The following is a 16,715-nucleotide window of genomic DNA, read 5'->3' on the forward strand; positions in this document are numbered from 1 at the left end:
AAGAGCCCAATTTTCCAGCTCGTGAAAGCAGGACACACATGTCCTGCTCTGATAATTTGCTTTCTAAATCTTCTTATGTGTTCCTGCCTCATGGATAGCAGGTGACACATCAAGGAGAGCTGTGAACACATCAAGGAGAGTGTGAACTTGTTATTTCCCCTAAAGGCTGGAAAAAATATTCTTGAGGTAAAAGAAAAAGAGTCTCATAAAAGGTCTGTGAGGAAGGATACAACCTAGGAACCCTTGGTGGGAAACATTCCTGGCTGTCCTTAACCATAGGAGGGAGGGAGTCAGCCTGTGCTGAGTAGAGGCTCGTCTGTGAGGTATTCATTCTGGCGTCATTCAGGACTCTTTAAATGTTTTTTTTTATTATTATCAAGAAAGCCTTATTTTGAATGGGGCAGACAGAATTAATCTCTATTTTGCCTCTGCATGGGAATTTATACCAATCCGTAACAGAAAGAACACTGAGAGAACAAGAAAAAACATTGGGAAATCACTTCATCTGTTAACAGCCATGATTAGGGCTTTATATTCCTCCTACAATAATCCACTGTGCTTGTATTGATGGAATCCATGAGCCAAAATTATCTGTGATGTATCTTGCTCCAGGATGGCTCTGGCTCAGAAAGCATCCTTCTCAATCCATGTCTCGGCTGCTGATTTTCTCTTTGCCTTTCTCAATGACAGGGTTTTAATCCCCAAGAACTATGATAGGGTGAATTGCGTTGGCCTATTCCACAAGAAAAGTTGTTCCATCCGAGTGGTGAAGAAGACTAATCCTGACATAAGCTGCAAAGTCTACAATGGAGTTGCTTAAGACCACATGATGTATTTCTCCTCTTTTGCACTTATGCTGCAAGTTGAACATGCTCTGGATGTCTCCTTTAGAGGAAAACAGTAAAGCAGCATGGTTTCAGGAGGAATGGGTTTACCTCGTGCCTTTCACAGCTCTAATTGTGACATGTCTATCTTATTTCTGACACCAGGCAGTTTGTCTTACAACACACACCTTTGTAACCAAGCTTTGCCACTGACTTTTTTCCTGTTGGGATCCAGAGTTAAATAAATTTCAACATACATCAAGTCACTGCTTTTCCTTCTAAGTGGTCACTGATTGGTTTTGTTGAAAACAGAAGAATTAATGGTGTCTGTAAACGCTTGTAAATCTAATTAGTGATTCAGAAATCATCTAGTTTTTAGAGTAACAGGTATTATATAAATTGTTGCCAGACAAATGGATTCATTATGCTATTACACTCATTGACATTCCCCCAAGGACATATATTCAAGAATGGGATGAAACAAAGCAGAAAACAGCCCTTTGAAAACCTCCCCTCACCCTGGTGCCTTGTGTAGGTCAATCCCTTAGTGTAGACGCACAAGGGAACATATTATCCAGTAGATGACTGGTATATTACAAAAAAATGTAAGCCCATGCCTGAGAGTCAAACCTATTGCAAAGAAATGCCATATAAACAGCTCTGTAGCCTTCCATGCTGGGGTGGAATTTCCTGATATAATCTTGCTTGGGTCAAAGTCCACGGACAAACAACCCCATGAAAGCTGTTCGAACAGAAAACCTGGCCTATAAAACATGTTTAACCAGTAGACTTCAGACACTACGCTGTACCTGGTACGAAGTCCATGGAAGTGGTTTATGTGGGAAATATCCTATAAAATATATTTAGACAATATTAAGAGCAATTATAACAAGAGCAGTCTGCAGCTAAAAAGGTCCAGATAAATAATTTGAGTCTGTTCAGTTTATTCAACACTGACATCATAGATGTTTTCTTCATCTGCCTTTCCTCTACCTGGTTGGAGTGTATTACAATGACATATTTCAGCTGATGGAAACACCATCTTTTTAATATCCGTTGTGGAAAACCACAATCACATGGTTCTTTTTCAAACAAGAGTATACAAGTAGAAAACATGCACATGCTAAGGAAAACAGCTTACCAATGGTTAGAAAACCCATCCATGGCTCCAGATACTACCAGAAAGTCATTAAGGCAATTCCAGCAAGCAGCTCAAATGAGCAATACAATTGTAGCTTCTTAAATCTTTTGCCCTCAGGATTAGTTAGAACTGGCTAGTAGCAGCTCCCTTCGACAGTATCCCCCTGTGGCTTCTTGGGACTAATGGAGCGGACATTACCAGAGCGGGCTATGGCTCTTCTAACCTATGAGCAGCAGACACTGGAGAAGCTGTCACTATTCTGCTTGCTGAGGGTGGATCAGAGGATTTCACCCAGTTATATATATAGAAAGAGATAGGTATAAATATAGACATAAGGGATCATGCAGTCAGCTTCCTAAATGCTATATACTCCTGCCTAGGGGGCTCTGAGTAACAGGGCTACTTTTCTGAAGGCTTGAACATTATTTGAGCAGTTCAGAAAAACCTGTAGGAAGATACATCAGTTTCATAGCTTCCCTCATGGAAGGTGAGTTATGAATAAATTGGAGAGGGCTGAAAATGGTTAAAATGTTAATTCTGCTTCAGAGAGAGGTAGAGATTCTGACAAAATAAAGCCAATGCAAACTTGTGCAAAATACCTACAAGGGTGCCATGTAGACCTGCTAAACTTAGCGTACACATGTACTATGTACTGTTCCATGGTACATTTTCTCCATATGCTTTCTTCATCCAGTACTTAGTAGTATTCTTTGTGGGCACTGTTTGCTCACTGTTTAACAGTGCAACCAAGAGCAGGACTCCAGATGCTGGACTACAATTAGATTTGCTAAATGTACTGTAGGAGAATTTGCCTCTGAAATTTCATACATCATGGCTCCATCAGTGAACGCTGGTATGACCGAAAATCTAACACAAGGGTGCTGCAGGAGGCCCTCAAAACATCCAGAGTGCAGTTGTAATCCTACTACTGTGACTATCCTGTCACTCCCAGGGAGATGCTCAACTACACCCAATGAATGATTCTGGGTAGTGGGTTTGCTGTTGCCATAACCACTTGCAGAAAAGGAGTTATTTGGCCTCTGCAAAGAGGACTATTTTCCCATGTATCTGTACCCTCTTGAAATGTGTTGGCTCCGTGGCATCCAACTGTCTTGCGTAGTAAACTGCAGAGAAAACAGGACAGTTCCCCAGTGCCTTCCTGTAACAGGGGCATGTGCTGTGAACAGAGAATGAGAGCACGCCTTCTTATCTCTCTGTGGGTAGTAGGACAGCCCCATGCCATGCCAGCTACAGTTTCTTTACTCCATTTTCTATCAACAGCAAACAGGGGCTGGTCCATTTGTTTCCAGAGTCAATGCAAACCTACTGATAAGAACAGAAACAGGCAGTTTGACCAGCACATGACTAGCAACAGCTGGGACTATGGTACTTATACATTGCTTCCCAACAGCAGTCATCCTGTGTATAGAGGAATTTACACCCTTATGCACCATCATACAAGTACTGCTTGTGTGTTTTTCAAAGCCTTAGTGGGTCACGATCCTCACAGAGAATCTCCACAGATACATGTTCAGTAGTACCCATTGTATAGTGAAATTAAACATGGTCAGAGTCAAACCAGCTAGTTCAGGCACTGGTATCCCTTTCAGTAAGGTGCTGAACTGAGCCTACAAGATCCACCTGGATGAGGAAACAGTCATCTGCATCTTTGTCTTGCTGCTGCCGTTCTTACTCCAAGTTAGCTCCAGTATCATCCCCACTACGCTTCAGTCCAGACAGCTACTGCATGGGAGCTCTAGCCCCACCACATTCTTGGTTTACACTCAGTGACTGCTGCGTGCCTTTAAGCCCCAGCTACACAAACTAGTGCAGGGTTGGGATGACCCAACTGCTGATCTCACATTAGCTTGCTAATAGTGAGCATTTTCACCCTGTGGTTTGGACACAATGTGAAAAGAATACGCATGTAATAGGACTCTAATACAGTCCCATGCACCTCATAAAAAATGGCCAGAACCTTGATACTGCAGTTCATTCTAAAAATCTGTCAAAAAGAAAGTCCCAGATGCCATAGCAAATTCACAGAATGTTTGGGGTTGGGAGGGACCTCTGGAGATCATCTAGTCCAACCTACCTGCTAAGGCAGGTCCACCTAGAGTAGATTGCACAGGAATGTATCCAGGTGGATTTTGAGTGTCTCCAGAGAAGGAGGGTCCACAACTTCTCTGGGCAGCCTGTTCCAGTTCTCCGTCACCCTTAAAGTAAAAAAGTTTCTACTCATATTCAGATGGAACCTCCTATGCTTCAGTCTGTGCCCGATGCCCCTCATCCTATTGCTGGGCACCACTGAGAGGAGTCTGGTCCCATCCTCTTTACAGTATTGGTGGTTAGGTAATTTCCTGATCCCTGGGTGGCAGAGCCCTGAGCAGTTTTTCAGGAACAGTGCTGCAGCTGTTCTTTGTCGACTTTAAGAAGAAAACAGATGCTAATTTGCTCTTTTGCAGGCTCTGCCCAAATGTCTGAATTGAGAGAATAAAAGTGACATAGCATATCTTTAAATGTTTGGAAGGTGTGGAGATAAGTCTGGCTGAGGAATGCTTCAAGCTGAGGGGTATGAAAAGGACAGCTTCACAAATCAAAATACCCCTCAGTAAAAGGACTATCTGTTTCCTAGTGGTTTTCCTCCCCTTTCTTTAATAGTTTGAACAGCAGAACAAACAAACATATGATAAATAAATTAAGGAAGAAACAGAAGCGATCAGGCCAGCTAAATAAATCATTTCAGCTTTTCTGGCTCCAGTAAGATCGGAAGCTTCTGCTTCCTAAGGAGCTGGCAAGAGGCTCAATATCTGTGTGGGCTGATGCCTTCTCAGCTGGAGCACAGACTTCATGTCCCGTTTCCTAACCAGATCAGAAAGGTCATCCTCTTCTGAGGCATCTGGGTACAAAAGAAATGCTGGGACATGGGGTGCTGCTTTAAACTAGCTGTTAAGTGAAGCTCCCAAAAAGGAGTCTGGGAAAAAAAAAAAGCAATACAAAATAAGAAGTAACTCAGGGATGCACTGAAGAAAGAACCAGTAACTAAGGACAACCCTCTAGCTCACACCAGATTCCAGTTTTATGCTTCTAAGTATCGTAAGACATGAGAAAAGCCAAAATACCCTAGAAAGACTTCATCTTCCTGCTTCTGTTTTGATTATTTCTCTAATGATGAAAGATGTTAGCTAAGCACTTGAAGTAGATCTGTAATAGCTGGTACGAGAAAAAATGGAAGAAAGAATACAGTACAAATGCAAAACTCTTTTCACAGTTAGTTTAGTTGATAAGATATTGTACTTATTTTGATATTGAAATGTTTGATTTCTGTTGACACACTACATGCCTACAAACAAAACCACATTTTTGCTGCAGCTACTTATCACACCCTTAGAAGGGCCCCAGAACAGCTGGAGTAGTTAAGTAAGTGACCATAGCTTAAAACCCAGTTTAAGTAAAGACCGAAATTAGGTTGTTTTGATATAGTCCTTGGAAATCTTCTGTGCATTTTCCCAATGCAAGAAAAAGATTTGCAACTCTGATTTCTGTCTTGGTTTTTCATGAGAAAGACCTGGGCAGGGGAAAAAAAAAAAAAAAAAAAAAAAAAAAAAGAAGAAGAAGAAAACCGGCACTTCTGCAAATCCTTCTTTTCCTCTATTTCCAACTTTCTCAGTGCTCTCACATTTCTGAGTCATTTGCCTGAGTAACAGTGTACTTCTTTCACTTCCAGAATTCAGGGACTTGCAGCCTGGATCCTTCTAAAATAAAGTTTCAATATCAATCTGTGATGGAAGGGTAAAATTGAGAAAGCTGATACTGGCAACCTTTTCATACATATGAGACAAAATTCTCTTTGAGCCCTACAGAAATTTTGCCTTAGCAAGGAGAAATGGATTAGGCTCTGTTGCTGCATTTTGTCACTTTGCTTCTATGTGCATCCACACAAGCACATACCTGTGTGCAGCATGGGTGCGTGCTGTGCTCCATATAACTTCACAGCTCTTTTCTGAAGTTGCTATTCCTCTCAATTATCTATAGAATTTCTAAATTTATATAACAGCAGAGGGAGCCAGAACTTCACAGTCAGATCATAACCATAAAGCAGAATTCATTGGCTAAGCTAAAGGGAGGGAAGGAAGGAGGGAGAGAAAGAGGAGGGGAGAGAGATGCCACCCAAATTACCAACAGAAACAGTGCAGAGAGCTTCTCTTCTGGATTCCTAGGACACAGAAGACCTTACTTTGCTGTTACAACATTCCTTCATTCTACCAAGATAGAAATGTGCAGCAACAGCAGTAATTTTCTCAATCAGTAACAGGTAAGAATTCTCTAAATCATCTATTTCAGACTCATAAGAGCTCAGATTTCTTTATTAAAGTTATTACTTTTGATTGTAAAAATTTATTCAACTTTCACTTGAGTGACTGACAGATGGTGCCATCATTGCTAATTCCTTTTCTGCTCAAATCTTCCTCTGCTTTGAATAATGACTAATTTCTAATCAGAAAATGTTAAGTAAGGATTCACCTGAAATTTAATCCAAGATCTGAGGCAAGACATGTGTATCAGAAACTTTTAAGAGACAGTTTGAGTGGTTGCTACATTAATATTACTTAAAGGAACAAGTTTTACAGGAAGATGAGAATATTGATTACAAACAGTTCAGATATGATCATTCATGTTAACTATTTGGATAAACAGGAGATAATGAAAAACATTCAACCAGCATTTAAACTCTAAAAATCAATCCATTGATATTGAGAGTCACATGAAAATTAAATTCAAGGGAACTCATGGATGGAAAGGCTTTATGCATATTGGATTCTTAAAAGCAAGGAATTCTTGCACCGTCCTTTGGTTCCATGAAAATATTGTAGATTTCTTTATGGTTTTAGAACAATACAGTAACAAGGGTAGAAATATTAAGTGAACCTGATCCAAAGTCCACTATAATCAACACACTCTGAATCCAGTCACAAGGCAAGGGAAAACAGCAATAAATACTTGGTTCTCTTTGTATGCTTTTTAAGCTCTTGTCCATCTCTCTCAAGAGCGAGACCTGTCTGCTCCTCTGGACCGGTACAGCACCAAGCACAAAAGGACCTATTCTCCATTAGTTTTTTTAATACCACCATAATAAACATTAACATTTTTATTAATGGTCATATTTAGCAAGAAATATTATAAAAGCAAGGGAGGTCCTTGCCTTTACCATTCAGCTTTGATTAAGGCTGTGCAAACAATTGCTGTCACCAGTCAGTGCCTGAACCAAAACATTAAAAGTGTTGTTTTGAAAGACTGGATTTTTTTTGAGGGAAATAAGGCATTTTCAGATATTAAAAAAAAAGAAAAAAAAAAAAAAGAAGAAGAAAAAAAGTGGATTTGGTATGAATGAGACACATTGTTTCACTAGAAACAAATTCCTAAACTTTTTTTTTTTTTTTTTAATAAACCAAAGTACTTGAACCACTGTACAGGGGATGGTGATACGAAATTTGGTGTTTAACCCAATGGACCCCAATGATCACCTGGGTTCTTCCTCCTCCATCAGATTCAGAAAATACATTTGAAGGGACATTTCTTCACCGCATTAAATGTTCACAGTATATGGGTACATTGAACTAGCATTTTCCACCAAGCAGGTGTCTACTTTTAACAAATCGATCAGGTCTGACTCATCATGAAAGGCCCAACCCTTGTACCACAGAGCAGAGCTTTGCAACCTTTCAGGGTACAAGCAGGAGATGGCAACTTCTTGGGGCATCTTTGGGGTTCAGGTGTGCTTCCTACCACTTTGTGGTGTGACAGGAAGCCTTCCTGGTTACTACTGGACACAGAAAAACAGTTCTTAACTCCTGGTCCCCGAGACTCCTTGTTCCTCATCCAACCCATGCGGTTCCTGGCAGTAGACATCATGTCATTCTCCAGATATCCTATCTGGCTGCCTGCTAAGGCGCCAACTACAATGATTTATGGATTCCCCACCTCTTTTGGTAAAGACTGCCTTTGTAAAAATATGAAGTTTTTCTCTTGGTTATAGGACAAGTCACAGTAGCTTTTATTCTTAAGGCATCAGGAATTAACTACCATTCTCCAGTCTGCTGATCTGCTAGTAACATTTTACCTTTGTGAGGTGGGTCTGTGTCTTTGGTAAGGTTGTTATGAATTTGACCAGGAAAAAAAAAAACAGAGTAAGTGCTTTAGTAAAACTTCCCGGATTTCTGCTGGATCAGAGAAGGTAACTCATAATATAAGTTCATATTCCCTAAAAGGCTCCCTTCTGAAAACATACAGATGTGAGAGGGAAGGGAAATATTTACTTTCCTGGGAATTTATAATCTCTCCCAATGCTACAGGCTTGTAACATACTAATATACACAACTTGTGTATAGATATAATTAGGCCCATTTTAGAAATTTTTGACATATATAACTTCTTCAATGACCTAAGATAATAGCTCCCAATATTTTTGCAACACAGAGTTAAACAAAGATGAAGAGTCCACCATTAAATTTCATTGTACCAAATCCCTTATGGATTTAACATTGCTGTGGGATGTCTGTGCGTACTCAGTGGCAGTTTTTCTTCCAGTGTTGTCTTCCTGGGAACCTGTACAGATAGCCAACTGATTTTTAACCTTTCTCCAAGATGTAACATTAAAGAGGACAAATTTATTTTAATGTCAATGCCAGCAAAAAGGGGATAACACTGCCAGTCAGTCACTACCACATCAGTATCTGCAATATGAATATCATAGTTTTGTTAAACCTTTCCACTGCTCATTCGTTTCCAGTTTGTAAGAGACAGATGATAGCTGCTTTACTCCAGATAAATTGCTCTTTAAATAATATAATCACTTCATGTCTTTAGGAATTGCTTCTCTCAGGAAGAGTTAGAGACTGAAAACACAAAACACTGCTTGAGTAACTGGTTACATTCTGAGCTATATAAACAGTTGTTTCTGAGTAACAGATAATGAGGCCAAACACTGTAATAATTTTTTTTGTTGTTGTTGTTTAATTTATGTCTGATGTGGAAATCGATCCCAACTTCCCATCACAACTATGGACACTGGTTTTTGATTACAGGTAGGGGATGTTAATGACTAGTTTTGCAAGAATGACCCACGCTTTTCTGGTTAGCACATAGAGCACAGCATCAGTATCAGTCCCTTGCTTTATCCTGCCTCCAGGAATACAGTTTTAATAGAGGTTTTCATGGAATTTCTTCGAGTTCACAAGGCAGCCACGCATTATCCACTTGGGGCTACTTATTGTTTGGGAGTCTCCTTGGAACCCACTGAGGGTTTCATTTTCTTTCCTAACCTATCTCTGCAGTATTCCCTTTCCTTTGAGGAGTTTTTCCAGGAAACACAGGATAGCCCTCCAGGGCAAGGCTTTCAAGTTTCAAGCTGACTAGTGAGAGTCAGTTTTTCAGTAAGACAAACAAACCATTCTGACCTTACCTGGTCTTCTTCCTTCCTTCTAAAACAGACAGCAACGATGAATGTCTATAAAAGACGTAAGTGGGAAACCTAAGTTACATAAAAATTAAATCTGAAATCTCCTTCTCTTTTTCCTTCTATATCTTGTTAATTTACTGCAGACTTTTGTGGCACTCACTTTTTAGAGAAACTATCTCATGCTACATCAATTAGAGAAAACAACCCTTGCTTTTTGAACGTTAGCTTTTGTTCCTGATCTCTTTCCTGAAGTTCATTAAGGGTTCTGAACAGATTTACTCTCTTGGAAAAACGAGCAAACAAAAACAATACAACTTTCCCCCCCACACCTTCTGTAAAGTGATTTAGGAGGCATGCTTCTTACTTCTATAAGCTAAGTAAAGGTTGCTTCACTTCCTGGAGACAAAAGCTGGGTTTTTTAGCCCATAAAGTTTTTGCTATAATTGGTAATTGACAAACCTTCAATACAGGCAGGAGGCTAACACCCTTTTTCCCACTGCATTGGTGACTCAGTATATTAGCTAACGTTTGATGCAAATGTCTAAGCAGAGTAAGTGCACGTTACTTATTAGTGGTTCCTAATTTAGACCCAACTGGATGGCAAATACTTCAAGATAATGCAGCTTTTGGCAGTGACCTGGAGAATCTGCCATCCAAGGATACCATAATAAGATACGTAAGTATAAGGTCACCACAACATTTATTTTTCTATTTTTCTAGAATTGCTTTTTTATATTAGTGTTGCTAGAATGAGAGATACAGAAAGCTATGGATGTAGGTGATCTACGCTCTGACTTTTCCAAAAGCATCAGGTTGGCAGGCAGTTTTAAGTACTACATAGTGCACCACAGGTTCCCTTGAGGCAATTAATGTCTCACCTCTCTTAGTGCTCTTATCTGTGATAAGAGGGTGACAATTCCTTATTTACCTCTGGGCAGTACCAGGAAAATGAATGCCCAGGGAGTGCTTGACCTTGTGGGAAACACCAGAGAATGCAATGTGTTAAAAGAAAAGGAGCTCCTAACCCAACACAATGCACTGCAGAGCCTTCAGAAATGCTCTTTATGCCCATCATGTTTGTCATTAGATGCACAGCCATGCTCTGCCCTTTGCATTCCTCTTGGAAATGTGCCTCTTCAAGCTGTGTGATCTGGCTTCTGCTTTTCAGGTGGCTCCACTACTTTCATTTTTTGCTTCAACATTATTAGTTTTCCACACTGACACCTCAGCATGTGTTTGGGACCCTTGAGACGGATTACTCTGTAGGGCACAGATGTTTGTAATAATTCAGCACACATATTTCAAGCAACAAAAGTGAAATATGTGTTTGTTGTCGAGGATACTGTAGCTAGGTACTAGGCTGGGACTGTAGTAAAAAGCTCATGTTCATTTACATTTACAACAGAGTCTGTTTGTCCTGTCCAAATGCCAAGACTGAGTTCCTTTGACCAGTATCACATAATATTGCAGGCTGCTGATCCCTTAGCTCTGTTTCATATGTGGTATCTCTACTGGCCAGCAATCACGCAAAGCTAAGGGGATCATTGATGGTCTTTCATCCTATATGCATTTTTCATGCTGAAACAGTGTCTTCCCTGCACCAAGCCTCCCCATATATGACTGTGCAATCCACACAGCATCATCGCTTGTCTTTTAGTTCCAGAAAATAAATTAATTTGTTCACACAAGTTCAGTAACAACATGAAAGTGAGTGAACAGAAAGAGTCATACTTATGTCCACAATTTAGTAGATTCCCTTTACCCTCTTTAATGATGATTTAAACTAGTAAGGAAATGGGAGAACATGAAGAATTAAAGGTTACTATATTTTACTCTTGTTACTGTCTTGACCATCACAAAAAATAGATAGAGGTAGTCAAGCAGAACAATGATCCCCAAACAACTTTTTATTTACTGTACACTATTGCTTTTGTTAGTGAAAAGCAACATCACAAGAGGCATACAATGCAATTTGCAAGGAGGAAGACAAGGCAAACGAAAAATTGTAGCATTGTGGACACTTTTTTGTGCAGTACTACTTACCTATATGTATGCAGTTTCTCAGGAGTAAATGCTATTCAAAATGTCACCATCACTATACCATTTTATTTATGCATTCATATCTTGACCACCTGTTTTTCTGAAACCCAGCAGCTTTCCACAGCTCCACAAATTTGTTTGTGTGGAATTTTATTGCTGAGGAAAGGGTCATGCAATGGGTAAATAATGCCATTGCCAGAGTATTTATTTACTTTTCACTTTACAAGCCTTTGTACAGCATGTAACTGCCTCTGGCCTGAGGAGATGTCCCACTGGAGTCAGTTTTTTTCTTTGATTCCTGTACACAGAGAATTTGGACTCCAGAGCCGGGATTATAAAGCAGGCTCTGCTATGGCAGGTCACAACAGCCTCCCAGGAGCCATCTGGTAGAGTCCAGGCAGCCCTGTGGTGTGCAGCCCCAACTAACTCTGTGGGTTCACATCCCTGAGACACCATTGAAAATTCCAGCTCAGGCCTTGCAGCAGTGGCTAAGCAGCAGACCCATATGCCCATGCAGAAACAGTATCCAGGAGCGAGTACATACTATTACAACACATGAATTCTCTTGGTTAAAAAAAAGCACAATTTTACTAAGAAAGAATCCATGAGAATCTTCTCATTAAGCTGTTAAAAGAGGTTGTCAAAAACACTCACTCTTAAAGCCAAAATCAGGAGACTGGACTATATTTCTGATAAACTCAGTGGTGACCTGGAGGGAGACGTCAGTGCCTCATGGGTAGTATATTATATATATATATTATATGATATATAATATATATCATATATCTTTAATATATAATATATATATTTTCCAGAAGGGGGAAGCAGGGAATGTGGACTGCAGTTCCTATTGAAGTGATTTTTAATTATTTTAGACTTTTTCAAAATTGTCCCATGTAATCCATCATGAGGATAGGAACCTGAATTTTTGCATGGTGATTATCTCAAGTGTTGGCTTTTTTTATCTAATATGCCTTACTTTTCACATGGATGTTTAGTTCAGTTGAAGGTAAATGCAGCCCCACAATGTATCTTCTGTTCAGTTTTGGATCAGAACCTTGTAAAAACAGAATTGCATACAATGAAATGCAGTCATCATTCAATAGAGTTGTACAGACTTCCATACCACAATTTAGCAAAGGGTCCCATCTGATAAGCTATAAAAGAGGAAGCTGCAGGATATACACAGAATCCCTGGTATTTCTTCCCCGTCTCATTGCCCCTCCTACCCTTTTCACTGATTTCTTGTAGCATAACTAAGCAATCTTTTTTCCTTTCTTTTGCAGATATACACAGATCTTCTACAAACAAATAGAAGAGAGAAAGAATTTTCTAGACTGACTCCAGAAGACCCATATTCTGTTTGACTATCACATTTTTGGACAAATATTTTAGGATTCAGGATGAATAATACAAAGGCTTTTAATTATATTTTGCCTTTCCTGAACAGTAAGAACTGGAGCTCAAACCAAAGCTTCCCCATGCACATTTCTAATCAGTGCAGGAACATCACTGACCTTACTGTCTTTCTGGCCACCTCTTACAGCTTGGAGACTGTCCTAGGCATTGTGGGAAACATCTGTCTGATTGCTGTCATTGCTAAGCAAAAGGAAAAAGCCAATGTCACCAACGTTCTAATTTCCAACTTAATAATTTCAGACTTGTTTATGTGTCTTGTCTGTCTGCCTTTCACTGTTGTTTACACTATGATGGACTACTGGATATTTGGGGAAGTCATGTGCAAAATGACCTCTTTCACTCAGTGCACATCTGTGACAGTATCAATTCTTTCCCTAGTTCTTATTGCTTTGGAAAGACACCAGCTTATCATAAACCCAACTGGCTGGAAGCCAAATATCTCCCAAGCCTATCTAGGAATTGGAGTAATTTGGACTTTAGCATGTCTTATGTCCCTGCCCTTTTTGACTACATCCATCTTGTCTAAAGATTTGTATGAGCAGCTCTCACATATTATGAATTTTTCCACTGACAAGGTCATATGCATTGACTCGTGGCCTTCTGATCAACACAGACTTATCTACACTACTGCTTTACTGCTCTTGCAATATTGCATCCCACTGTTCTTCATTATACTTTGCTACCTGCGTATCTACTTACGTCTACAGAAGAGAAAGGACATGTTTGAGAAGAGTGAATACAGCAATCGAGCAGTTCAGCTGAGAAGGATAAATATTTTGTTGGCATCCATGGTTGTGGCTTTTGCTGTTTGCTGGCTACCACTGCATGTTTTCAACACCATTGTGGACTGGAATTACAAAATAATTTCACCTTGCTACCACAATTTGATCTTCTCATTGTGCCACCTGGTAGCTATGGCCTCCACTTGTGTCAACCCTGTTATCTATGGTTTTCTAAATAGCAACTTCAAAAAAGAAGTTAAGTCGCTGATTCTGAGCTGCCAGCATAATTCAGTAACTGCATCAATGGAAGAATATGATCATTTGCCTTTATCCACCATGCAGACTGAAGTCTCTAAGGGCTCACTGATGTTGAACTGCAGACATAATTCTATCTAGCCAGTAGAAAACGTTTCAGAGGGGTGCTCTAACACCACACACTAATTATTACCTGTAGGTATAAAAAGCAACTGGCGATGCCATAGCTAGGATGTGAACAGGAAGCCATTATTGACTGATTTTTTGGAAGAACAGGCAAAGGAATGTTGTAAATATATACAGTAGTTCCTTGTGGTACACAAGTTGTTTGTGTCATTGAGATGGTACAAACATAGAGGAGCCCGGGTTGATGCACATGCAGCTGTTCTGACAGATCAGTAACTGAGCTGCACACAGACTGACATGGGGCTCATCAGTCAAGCCCACATCTCTACCATGGCTGCAGTAGAAACCCAGACTTCCAGTATGAGCACAACAGGCTGCCAACAGTTGCATTAGAGAAGACTCTCCCAGCTTTTCAGTATTATTAAAGATTTTTATGCACAGTTGACACACCAGTGGAACAGAGATATATAAATACATACATTTTTGTGCTTTACCAACTCTCACAGCCCACTAGGTAATGGTAATCTTTTGGCAGATCTAGTTCACATCAAACAACTGGGTGTTTGTATGAAATGTCTCTGTCATATTGACTTGGGAACAGCCATTGCCTCTCCAAGTAGGAACACAGAACAATGACCTGGCATGTAAAGACAACAGTTACTTATTGAGGGATGGTGGCAAATGAAAATGTTACTCAGTGTATTAAATTCTTAAAACACATTGAGATGATGCTAGGCACCATTTTTAAGCAAATGAAAAACAGTTGTAGATCTACATGGAAATGGATCTCATGGATTTCACAATTCCTGCTGCTGTCAGTCACAAAGCTCTACAAAGCTGAAACTGTGTGCCACGATGGCAGCTGGATTACCGGAGTTGTTCGTGGTGATGGTAGCAAGATATTGCTTCTGCTTCAGCAGCTCCTTGGTACTTTAATTGCAAAATATCTTATGCAGAAAGTCAGAACAAGCATGAAAACATGTTTGTAGAAGCCCAGTCTTTTCAGAATAAGTACGTTCCTAAAGAAATAACCACATGCATGGAGGCTTTCAGTTTCCTGTTAAAATAAAACCTGATGTCAGTACAAGTCCCACTCACTGTCATCAGCAGAAATGGAGCTGAAATTCTATCTAAGCAGTAGAAGGCCAATGAAAATACTCAAGTGGAATCCAGAGTAGATTCAAGGCAAGTTACATGCAAATTAATAGAGCAATTGACAGTATTAATTGAGGGTTACACTTTTTCACATCTGTGGTACTTCTAGCCTCTGTCCACAAAACCTACAAATAATGAACTTATTTTAACCTCTATAGCCATAGAGGTTGCTCAGTGACCGCTGAGAAGTCAAGAAGTAATTATGTCCAAGAAGCCTGTACTAAGGAATTGATTAAAAATAAAAACACAACAAGTATAAAAAGGAGACCAACCAAGACTTTGCTAAAAAAATGTGGAAGCATATTCTGTCCTGAGTGTTTAAACTAGCCTTAGCAGAAGATTGGATTAGGTGACCAGCTAAGGTAATTTCCAACCTGAATTATGCTGTCATAAGCAGCTGTTACTCATTGTAGTCAATGGATTTGCATTGAGTTGAAGCTCCCCGGTGTACAGTTATACAGACAGCTGGAAACCCCTTAGCTGGGAGCTCTCTGATTAGACAAATAAGTGAACAGTAAGGTGAGGAAAAAATTATTTGCACCCTGTGGTCTGACATGCAATATGAATGTTGGACAGAATATCTGAAGACAAGATCAAAACCTTATGCTATAAGGTACCAAGAGCTATCAACAAGCATGAGACCATATCCTCAGCTGGCAGAAATGGGAGTTAATCCCTTGCTCTGAGCTGGGTGCATAGAAGTCAGTGGCAAAACTTCAAGTTTAGACTTTAATTCTCTTGTGCATAATCTTAAGGCAGAAGCTGTTTTGATGGAGCCATCCTTCTAATTCTGCATAGAACCTATATATCTCAGCAAGTGTTCAGTGCAATTACCTTTTGTATTTTCATCAAGCATTTGGCAAGGCATTTTAGCTTCTTTCAAATGGCCTTCTTTCTGCTTTGTTTTTTTCTTTGTTACTTGCCACAGTATGACAAGAAGTTGTTTCTCTTGATTTGTCTGCATGTAATGTCATTTCTAGACTAGACATTAAGTCTATAAGAAACACAGAACAAGAAGACTTATTTTATATGCAGCTACTGTAGCTGAAGCAATGATGCAATGTTGAGTAGTACAAAATACAATAACTCCTTGATTTATGTCAAAACTGTGCTGTATTATTCAATGGCTTAAATACTGCTTAAACTTTGTAGTGTATTTTGTATTTCATCCAATTAGCCTTGAGTAATTCTGCCTGTTTCCTGCACTTGTTATAATTCCAGCATTTAATTAACTAACATGCATGTCAAGCTATTGTAAGAATATTCTGCTAAACATGAACATGATTTATGATTTTAAGTATACAACTTTCCAAGCATCAGTGTGTTAAATGGAAGCACACTTACATTTAGAATTTGTACTTCCATGAATATGCCTTTGTTGCTAGTTCCAAGTGAGAACTTTTTGATAGGACACTTACAGTATGTCAGAGACCTGCCACTAGAGCTACACATTTGCATTGTGCATTGGGTCCCAGTTCTTCCTGCAAAGAGTAGAAATATCAATTGGTTCTGGCGCTTTGTTTAGCTGTAGTTCATATGGCCATTTGTCTCCGTGATCACAAGTAAATACGTAA

At 39.6% G+C, this 16,715-nt stretch overlaps 1 protein-coding gene across 2 annotated transcripts; it reads left to right on the forward strand.

The window, feature by feature from the left end:
• Positions 1 to 6,082: 6,082 nt before the first annotated feature.
• Positions 6,083 to 16,446, forward strand: LOC102087072 (neuropeptide Y receptor type 4-2-like). 2 transcript variants are annotated; one of them, XM_013371988.3, is made up of 3 exons: positions 6,083 to 6,280; positions 10,012 to 10,100; positions 12,751 to 16,446. In XM_013371988.3, the coding sequence occupies exon 3, from the start codon at positions 12,868 to 12,870 to the stop codon at positions 13,999 to 14,001; it is 1,134 nt and encodes a 377-aa protein (XP_013227442.2). In that variant the 5' UTR covers positions 6,083 to 6,280; positions 10,012 to 10,100; positions 12,751 to 12,867; the 3' UTR covers positions 14,002 to 16,446. The 2 variants fall into 2 exon arrangements, with proteins under 2 accessions (XP_013227442.2, XP_064923419.1); XM_065067347.1 differs by lacking the exon at positions 10,012 to 10,100 and having other exon boundaries at positions 6,089 to 6,280.
• Positions 16,447 to 16,715: the final 269 nt, after the last annotated feature.

Source organism: Columba livia, chromosome 6 (assembly GCF_036013475.1).
Source record: "Columba livia isolate bColLiv1 breed racing homer chromosome 6, bColLiv1.pat.W.v2, whole genome shotgun sequence".
NCBI lineage: Eukaryota > Metazoa > Chordata > Aves > Columbiformes > Columbidae > Columba > Columba livia.